The 10,341-nt window shown below is 37.7% G+C and overlaps 1 protein-coding gene across 2 annotated transcripts in view; it reads left to right on the top strand.

Annotated features, from left to right (window-relative positions):
* Positions 1-278: 278 nt before the first annotated feature.
* IGF2BP1 (insulin like growth factor 2 mRNA binding protein 1) overlaps positions 279-10,341 on the top strand; it is a 61,517-nt gene continuing 51,454 nt past the window's right edge. For both annotated transcript variants that reach the window (XM_015810477.1, XM_015810476.1), the window contains exons 1-2: positions 279-453; positions 1,967-2,027. In XM_015810477.1, the coding sequence (XP_015665963.1) occupies positions 279-453; positions 1,967-2,027 (236 nt within the window). The remainder of the gene's footprint in view (positions 454-1,966; positions 2,028-10,341) is intronic.

Raw genomic sequence — 10,341 nt, 5'->3', positions numbered from 1 at the left:
CAAAACAGGGAACATTCCCCCCTCTTTCCTCTTAGATTATCCCCCTCCCCCTTTCCTTCCCACAGCCAAAATAGCCGGTTTTTCTTACTTTGCTAGGCTCCCAACATAGAATAAGAAACTTTTAAAATATAAAGCAATTGTTAAAAGTTTCGGAAAGCCTACTCGTCTTCCTCTCTCCCCACCCGGTGTATGTGAGTTATTTTCTTCCTTCCCTCCCACCTCCCGTGACTCACTCCCGTTTTGGACCTACCCAGCATTTTGTGCAAAACGCATCAGCCATGAACAAGCTGTATATTGGAAACCTCAACGAGAATGTGACTCCGGCGGATCTGGAGAAAGTCTTCAACGACCACAAAATATCCTTCTCAGGCCAGTTCTTGGTGAAGTCTGGCTACGCCTTTGTCGACTGCCCAGATGAGCAATGGGCTATGAAAGCCATCGAAACTTTTTCTGGTAAGCCAATGGATTTATCGCTCGCTCGTTCTATCTTTTTCATCTCTTTTTTTCCCTTTTCCTCTGGAAGCCTTTGGGATTTTGGAATGAACAATTGCTTTACAAAAAAAAAAAAAAAAAAGCAAACCAGCATAATTTTATAAAACGCATACTATCACTCAGAACCGCAAATACTAGCGGGCCGGTTTTTTATGTGTGTGCAAAGACTCGTAAAACGTGGTGTACAAAGATGCGACCAGGCAGCCACACTTTGCTCGTACTCGTGCTTCCGCCCTTTCTTTCTTTAGCTCTCTGTAGTCATCAATGAAAGTTACTTTCGTTTCGTATTTTCCCTTCAACCACTGGGAGGGGGTCAATCTTTCGATTTCCCCCTCCCACTTTTCTTCTCGAGTATTGAACGAGGTGGCGAGTGTTTTAACTTGTTGGGCCTACAATTTCTTATCAACTTCCATAGGCTTTCTAGAGGACTCTTGTTTTTATTAACCAGCCAAAATGTCCTCCTCACTTAATAAAGTACCCCTATTCTTCTACTAGCATATTACATAAAACAGGCCTTTCCTATAAACAAAATCTCATTTGGCAAACCTTGAATTAATATTCCATTTGTCTGTATGTAGGGGAATGGGTGATTTTTTTCCCCTTCAGAAAGCAACCCCCGCCCCATTTTTCCTCCCCAAATTAGTCATCTCTTAACAAATAAACAAAACTCTCCATCACTTTAATATCTTCTTTGGGATCAAAGCTGCCCCACTCCGCGTTCTTTCAATGCCTTTTGGGATTTATCAAGCAATCCAGTGTTGTATTTTTGCATTTTAAGCGTGTGTGGTACTTCAGAGTGGGAAGTGGGGAAAAAGGAGGGGAGGTGTTGGACTTTGGCCATTTTGATTTAAACAGGGGTTTCCTGGGGCATGTGATGGGTGTATTAGCCTGAAGGTCGCCATGCTGTTTAGAGATTTGAGACAAGAGAAGCAGACGGAACTAGCAGAGCAACCTAATGTTGACTTTTGCTGAGACCAGATGTTTTGTTCCCTATTTCAAATACCACATCAGAGTTCTGGGCCTTTTTAATGTCACCTTCTTCTCAACTGCATAATGTTTTAATTTATCTTCTTTAAAAAAATGAAAAGATGATATGAATTATCTTGAAAGGCAAGCAAGTTGGACATCGGTATAGGCCTTACCATTCCTGGTATTTTTCTTTCTTTCCCTGGTGAACCAGATCTTGTAATGTGTATATGAAAATGAGTTAAATTGTTGCCCTTGAAAAAATGTGTTTCATTTTTTTAATCATATATTCTCCATTTGAAATCCATTATTATTATTTAATTAAGAGTAGAAAGATAAGAAGGTCAGGTAGGGATTTTTATGGTAAAATGCACCTGAATCCCCCCCTCCGTTGAATTAAAACATGAAGAGTAGGGGAAGGAGTAGAAGTTGAGTTATATATGACCATTGATATCCACCTTTTCCTTTTTCAGTATATTTTTTAAAAAAAGCAAACTTGTGTTTTTAGGCAAAGTGGAGTTGCATGGGAAACAACTTGAGATTGAACACTCAGTCCCTAAAAAACAAAGGTAATCCAGTTATTTGTTTTCTTTGAATTTATCTATGTTGAAATGTGACAGATAAGATAAAATGTGTTAAAAATGCTAAGCTGGTATAAACAAAACTAAGTTGCAAGAAGAATGAATTTACTTGAACTAAATTACTTGAAAAACAAACACACTTTTAAAAGCCTTGGGTAAACTGGTTGTTTATTTCTTTTCACCCCAAATTACTTTGGATGCATTAAAGAAACAATTAAATACGGATAGATATTATTATTATTATTCATAATCTGTGTTTTGGCTTAAATTGCAATGTTACTTATGCCAATTTCAACATACGATTTGCTTGTGCTATGGTGTGTGTTTTTTTAAATCAACCTTTTTGATTTTAAATTCTTGTTAAAATTGAGCAAATTAGAAATTTATTGGCCCATTTTTTGGATATGAAAAAATACTTGCTTTCTACTTATTTCTGTAAAAACACTTCATATTTTTGTGTGTGTATGTTTTTATGTAGTGTTATTATTGCATTTTATACGTTTTTGATCTTTTGTTTATTATATTGCTTATCTAGTTTTATTTTGGAAGCTTTCACTAAGTATGTTATAACAAACAGCTTTTTCCTTCAGAAAAAAGTTGCAATTACTCCTTAGTCATATAAATCCTAGAAAGTGAACATAAAATGTACAAAATATATTAATATTAGAAATTGTGATTCTTTTTGGGGAAGAATCTAATGGGGGGAAGGATAGCTGCCTGTTAATGTAATTGAAAAGATTATTTTTGTGCATGATTGACATCACAATTTCCTGATCTTGTGTTCACACTGATTCTCATACTTCTTGGACTTCCAAACCTTATATAGAATGTATTGCTGGAAGACTAAAAAAAAAACCCAGGTTTTCTGAGACATTGCAGGAGTGCCAAAATGTGTTTGATTAATTTATTAAACCAGTAGTGTGGATTTAGTATAATGGATGAACAATAATATTTGTAAACAGTCTTTGTAGCTTAATATACAGAGTACGTATGGTGTTAAAGGAGGTCTAACAGAAATATATTCAGGAAGCCAATTCCACTGTGAAAAAAATTTAAATATTGTGGGGGGATTGGTAGCTGGAGGAGGAGGAAGAAAAGGAAGTTTACTCTTGATTCTTTTATAATGCTGAAATCAACCAATATATGTAAATTAATCAATTGCAGAATTGTGTACTTAGTGCATTATCTTCAATGCCTATAAATATAAGAGATAAGTTTTCAAAAAAATCAGATATTTTCCTAGATTAATATTAACACATCCTTCTCAGTAATTACAATGGTTGGGTTCAAGATTTTAAAATCTGCCCAAAATTTTAGATCATATCATTTACTATATGCTAATATTTATAGATTTCCTTGATACATTTTGAACCCTGTGCTCAAATATAATGAAGTTTCTATAATGATTTCTTCCAAGAGAATTTATATTTAATTCTTATAAAAATAGATTGCTGATTCTACTGGATTGCTAGGTGGAGTTTCAAGTATGTGTGAGTGTCTTTTTCAACTTGCCATGGGACTTGATTTTCCTGTTTGGAATGATAACCAGAGGAGGAACTAGTTAATTCAGAATGTTTAGAATAGTCTCAATAATAATATATCTAGTGAGATATGTTTTCCACCACTTATCAAAACTTATAAATATTGCCACTAATTTAGGTAAAGAAATACATAGGAATAGCTCTCTATATCTTTCAAGTTATCAATATAAAATAAATCACGCTCTGCTTATTTCATTAAAAAAACATGATTAACATTCTTGACCCTTGTTCAAACTGTTTCCAGATGCATTGAATTGTAGTTCCCAGAATCCCCTTCTGATATGATTCATGGAGGCAAGGAGTTTTAGTTCACTATGTCAAGAAAGTACAGGTTAGAGATGGCTGAATTAGAAAATGAGAAATTCAGCTTGTCTAAGGAGAATAGTTTTGGTTAGCTTAAATATTTATGGAATCAGATGCAAAAATTGTAAAAAAAAAAAGCATTTGGTATATCTTAAAATTTAACTTCATCAGCATTGAAAGTTATTTCAAAAACCTTTCTTCATTTTATTGAATTGGCTCTTGAAAAGTACAATTTGATTTTATTTATTTTTAAAATTTGTATGCCATTCATCAAAAGAAACAAATTTGAGATCATATATCTAGCATAATTAGCTAACAAATGCATTTTGAGGGTAAATGTTTTCCTTTTTTATAAATAACTTTTAGGTTATGATAATTTTACTCAATCTTAAATTTTAAAAAGTTGCATTGATTCAAAAGAACTTTTCCAAGAAAGTGTGCTTTAATTTGCAACTTGAATATGCATAGATTTAGAAAAAGAAGGCTGTGTGTTAGGAGTGCTTTCAGTTCAACATTTATTGAAAGAGAAAAAAAGTTGGAGAAAATTTGCAATTTTGTCTCTAAAAAGCAGCAAAATTCTGTTGGTGAAGGAAAGAGTTAATTAAAACAACCTCAGAGATGTTTTAAGAACTCAAGAATGTTAAAAAATGTTTGGAGGTTAGGGGCGGGGTTGTCTCCCTCTGAAAAGATTGAAGTGGATAGAATTAGAGAGGTTGGGGGGAGAAGAACAAATAAGAATGGGTAAAAAAACAAGAGGAGGGGAAATTAAGTGCAACCATCAAGCAAGCATTCCAAATAAGAGGATTGGAAGAAACTAGCCTAAACAGAATAAATCTTTAAGAACTGAAGTAAAAGAAATGGTTTCAGAAGCATGTTTTTAGCAAATTAGAAATAAGTATGGTTTTAAATCTTGTTGCCTACAAAAGGATTTTTAAAATAAATCAGGATGTGTGTGTTTGTTTATATACTGATACTTCCTGTTGATAACATGTTATATAAGTTAGTGAATAATGAAGTTGTCCTGTGGCTTCCATTATTTTCAAAGAGTGTGGGTCCCATCGTGATAGATCTAAAGGGACAATTTTGTCTAAGAAAGACATTTATATATTAAAAAATATTCTCTTATTTATCTGCTCATGTATGTGTTTTTTTTAAAAATCCATGTCCTATCTGGATTGCTATGTTTTACCAGTTGAGTACCACTGCGCATTTTAAAGATGAATATAAATATTCAAGGTTCTGTAAAAAAAGGGGGATGAAATATTTCGATGGATGTTTATGTAATCCTGTATAGCTTCAATTGAAGTTGGTAGAATCTGTGGTGGTCTGTACAGAAAATAAATATGTCCTTTATTAATCCGTTCAGATTATGCCATCAATATTCCATGGTAAATGTCTGCAGTTTGCATCATAAAACTTAAAGGAACAATTTACATTATTTTCTTTATGTTAATTTATATTAATTGTTTTCCAATAAAAAGTTTAAGATTATACTTGTTTGCATCAACTATAATAGCCTCAGCAAAAGGTGAAATATCTTGTTGTTGCTAAAAGTATTCATGCAAATATGTTAAATATATTATTCTATATTTTTTCTGTTTTGCTATCTATAGAAACCTTTGCAGGATTTACCTGTAAGATATTGTTATCTTTTTGCATAGGCAAGAAATAAGGCCAGTTTATGACCTGAATTAGCTTGTAGTAATAAACTTTAAATAAAAGCAAGCAAGCTAAAAATTATATATAGACTTTGCATGTATGTACTATGAATTGGTTCCAAGTCCAAGAATTTGAGGGACAGCTGAATGCTGACTTCCCATTGCTGTTCAGAAATAAAATTAAGAATGAACTCTCAAAATAATACTACTCTGTTATGCAACCAACATGGAAATGTAGGTATGAGAATGTATGATCACAACAGACCCTGAGAAACACAAGTTCCTGGTATAGAAATATAACATCATGATTTGTTTGGGATATTGCATGTTTCATATTTTATGCCATTATTGAATATGTGCTAATGTTCCCATGCTTTAGGCATAATAGATCCGCATAAAAGAAACTTCACATATTTTTGGAAAAAAATTGCTTATTTTTTTAGGTTAAGGATAGACGTCCTATAGGTCACTTGCAGCAATCAAGATTAGGCTGGAGGAATTCATTGGCAAAATGGCTTAATTTTTATTTGGGAGAGGTTAATAGAGAATAAGACAATTTGCCTTTGAGAGGTCTGCTCCCATACATACCTTTAAAGCCTTCCTAAAACCAAAACAAGTTCAGAAAAAGTTGATTGTGTCCTGTCTGGTGATTTCACAGGATCATTAGTTAACTTCTGTTAGAGTGTTGTAGTCCTTTTACCCACAGATGTTGCACACCCTGCTTTTGAAAATTAACAGAAATATATCTCTAATCAGAAAGATGAGTTATATTGTATAGACATTTGAAATGCAATCCTGACAATGTTTACTCAGAAGATAACTTCATGTGAAATTGCAATCTTGCTGAGTTTTTATAATTTTAAAGTGTCAAGGGAAGGAAGTAGGAAGTTGCAACCTGTTTCATCTAGTTAAAACAGAATTTTTTTCACTAGTAAAAAAAAACCTTTAGGTTTGCAAAGAAAAAAAGGAATAGAGTTAAATTAACAAAATAAATAACTTCATCTAAGGAATAGTGGTTTTTGTGTTAAGCTGCTCAGATATATGAATATATGTATGTGATCAAATTGCATATGCAAGTATTAAAGACTGGTTGAATTAAAGCATATTTTTCATATTCCACCTTGTGCTGAAATCCATTGACCAACTAAAAGCATTGCCAAGCCTAGACTGGAGAATTAAATGAATCAACGTAATTCCTGAGATACAAATTGCCTTGAAAAATTGCAAGTTGGAAGCCTGTGAAATTGCATTCTTGCAATATGTATCGTATTTGCTGTTCCCCATTAGTGAAATAATAATAATAGTAATCATCTTCATAGGTGGGTTATGAGAGCTTGAACTTCAGAATAAATCTAAAGTAAGAATTGGTGTGCATAATGGCTTAGTAATATGACCCATAGATAAAGAATTCTTCACCTCAAATCTTGCTGGTGTCATGATAGACAAACCATCTTCCTGCTATAATATCAGAGGTGATTACTATATATTGTTTTAGCTTAGAAAAATTTGTAAGAACTACAACTAAATATAGTACATAAAATACTGAGTATGTATACCCAGTTAGCTTACAATAAGCCTCACTGAAATGTGTAGGACTTACTAAAGGGAATTACTTGGGTTAATAATGGATTAAACCCTAATGATTTTCAATAGGATAGTAACTTTAATCAATTTTCTGAGGAAGTAAAATAACTATAAATTCCAAAATTTTATACATAGTAAATAGGAAAATTTCAGCATGTTTTCCAGTATGTAGGCTGCTTTACATTTTTTTTTTAAAATGCTAATATTCAAGGCCACAGCTTTTATCACTAGAATAATTTATTTGAAATGATTACTACTCTGATCTAATTACACTGATGACAGCAACACACAGGTCCCAGTCAATGCATATATGCCATATAAAAAGGTGCAGACACTTAGCATTGATACCTAGGTGCTTAAAGCATTTAGCACTGGTATCCATAATGCTGGTATGCCATAACATAGTCATGTTTCAAACAGTAATAGTGAAGAATCTTGTAGCATCTTAAAATAGATTCCTTGTCCTTCTTGTAGCGTACCTTGAGATGACTTTGAAACTTTTTAATATCAAAGCATATTATCCTTGAAATGTGTGTGTGTGTGTGTGTGTATACACACACAACACATATATATATATACACACACACACACACACACATATATATATATATTGATTTAATTTCAGTTTCTACAATTTCCACTGGGCTATTACATATGTGCTAGCAATGAAAGTTGAAGACAAATTCCTCATTAATTACATGAACAAAACAAGAATTTGCATACAATGGACTACATCATATTGAAACTATGATTCCTGAATTGCCTAAATTAAAAATAATGTTGATTGGAAGAAGAAAGAAGGATATGTGTGGGTGCGTGCGCATATGATATTTTCATGTTTGTAGAGTCTTTTTCATATAAAAGATTAGTGTAACATATGTTATTAGCTGTTATGAATGTCGGTAGTAGTTCCAAATACTGTATGTTACCAAAAAAGGGAGATATTTCAAACATTGTCTACTGTACCTTTTGGGGGTTTTTTCCTTCCACTCAAGATTTAGCTGGACTTTTAGAGACATTGAATCTAGACATAGGATATGTTGGAGAGAATGGGTTGAATCATCAAGGATTGAATTTTTTTTATCCACATACAAGATTTCATGGATGTGCCATTTTGCTCTTAAGCAGACTATTTTATTATTAACAAGCAGGACCAAAAAAAAGGACAAAACAAAATTAGCTAGATAGGAGATGGAATTAGCTAGAGAAGCAAATGTGGGGGTAGAGGGAGAATAATCCAGAAAAAAGGGAAGCAAGATAAAAGCTTTTAAAAGAAAACAGAACAAGAACAAAAGTGGAAGGAAAAAAATCCCATATCTGTCTGCTAAAAGGGCCACAGCTGGCAAAGGAACATGGCTATGGAGTCAGTACTGCATTGACAGTCTTAAGAGATCCTCCAGCAATGCCTCAGGGACAGATTAAGCATATAGGAATAGCTGCCTAAACTAAGTAAGACCATTGATGCATTTAAGATAGAATAGCCAACGTTGAGTGGCAACAGCTGTCTTAAGATTTCAGAACAGAAGTTTGGTCCTATCTGGGGTTACTGAGACCTGAAGATTTTCCATGAGTTGGGCTGATTTTGTTCTATCATTGAGTTATGTCCTTTCAATGCACAAGAGCCAGCAGATTTATGGGATCAAACAAAATGTACCGTATTTTTCGCTCTATAAGATGCACTTTTCCCCCCCCAAAAGATGGGGGAAAATGTCTGTGCGTCTTATGGAGCGAATGCCGCCTGGAGCTGAAGCCTGAGTGCAGGGGAGGAGAGCATATACTGGCCGGGAAGCAAGGAGAGCTTGTGCGGCATGGAGGAGGAAAGGCTGTAGCCATTTTTTTTTACCCTTTTCCTTAGCTGTGCTACTCCCTCTGCTTGGCGGCAGCCTGCATGCAGGAACTTTACCAAATGTGCCCTGCAGGAGGCGTGTGAAGAGCGCAGGTGCAGAGCAAGGCCCAGCCCTCCCCAGGGACTCATTTGAGATTTACGCTGCAAAAGTTTTTCTCGCACAGAGGAGAGAGGAAAAACAATTGCAGAACACTCGGGAATCCCTTGCAAGGCACCAGGTACCTTGGTGCTTATTTCCTAATGCCTTCCTCCCCCCCCCCGTTTTCTGCTCCACCCCGAATTCGCCTCCCTTCCACTCTCCTTAAGCAGCCATTTATGGTCTTAATACAGCCCTCAGTCTGTCTCCCTTTCCACACCCCCTAAAAGTCTTCATTCAGGCAGGCTTCCAGAGGTCGGCTGGCAGGATGCAGGTAACCCCTCCCCCCTGTCCTGCTGCCTCCCACAGCGCCGCTCCGCGTCCCGTGCCTCCATACCTCAAGCCCCCGTGTCACAGAACTGCTGGTGTTATGCTTGGGCGGAAGACTTTTTCTTTTACAAATCGAGCGGGTGGGCAGGCAGGACCCCGCTCGCCGAGTCGCCACCTCTCCATCGCCCTCCACCAGCCGGCTCCATCGCCAGACCTCCCAGCTGACAAGCGCAGGAGTTCGGCGCTGCGGCAGCCTCCCCTTTGCCCTCCGCACCGGCCAAAGCTTTGCCTGATGTTCCAGCTGACCGGTGCAGGTCCGGGGCTGGAATGCCCGGGGAGGGGGGCAGGCTCTGGCGGAGAGCCTGGCGGAGAGCCAAGCGGTGTCACCTCCAGGGCCTCAGAAGCTGCGCGGAGGATCCGTGCGGCTCGGAGCCACTGGCCATCCTCTCGCGCCCGCCAACTTGGAGCCCTCCATCCTCATCCCGGCACCTCTTGCCCTCTCCCAGCCGCCCCTCCGGGACCTGCTGGCCCCTCGAGCCTCCTAAGCGCCATAGCAGCGGTGGGGTCGCGGGAGCCCCTTTCCACGCCGCGCAGCCCTTCACCGCCAAACCCTTCCCCGATTCGTCGCACACGAGAGGGGCGCGGCCGGAACGCCAGCTACCGCTCGGAAAGCACCACTTCTCCCCTCCCGGGCCGGCTGGCTGGCCTCCGACGCACATGCGGGCATTGCTGCCTCGCCCTCTTCCCCGCCGCCTAGCCGCTTCTGAGACCCGGAGCCCGGCGAGCTGGGAAGGAGCTGCTCCTGCCCGCCAGCCCCAGGGCTGTGCCGGGCGCCAGAGGGCCAAGGTGGCCTCCGATGGCGAGGGAGGATTTTAAGGATCTTTGAGAGGGAGAGAGAAATAGAGAGAGGGAGCTGAGCTGAGCCGGTCCTCATGCCTCCTGGTTGCCCGGCCGCCCTCTGCGC

This window comes from Protobothrops mucrosquamatus, unplaced genomic scaffold, assembly GCF_001527695.2.
Source record: "Protobothrops mucrosquamatus isolate PMUCROS unplaced genomic scaffold, P.Mucros_1.0 scaffold10, whole genome shotgun sequence".
NCBI classification, from domain to species: domain Eukaryota; kingdom Metazoa; phylum Chordata; class Lepidosauria; order Squamata; family Viperidae; genus Protobothrops; species Protobothrops mucrosquamatus.
Note: the sequence above shows the minus strand (reverse complement) of the source record. Positions and strands in the feature narration are given on the sequence as shown.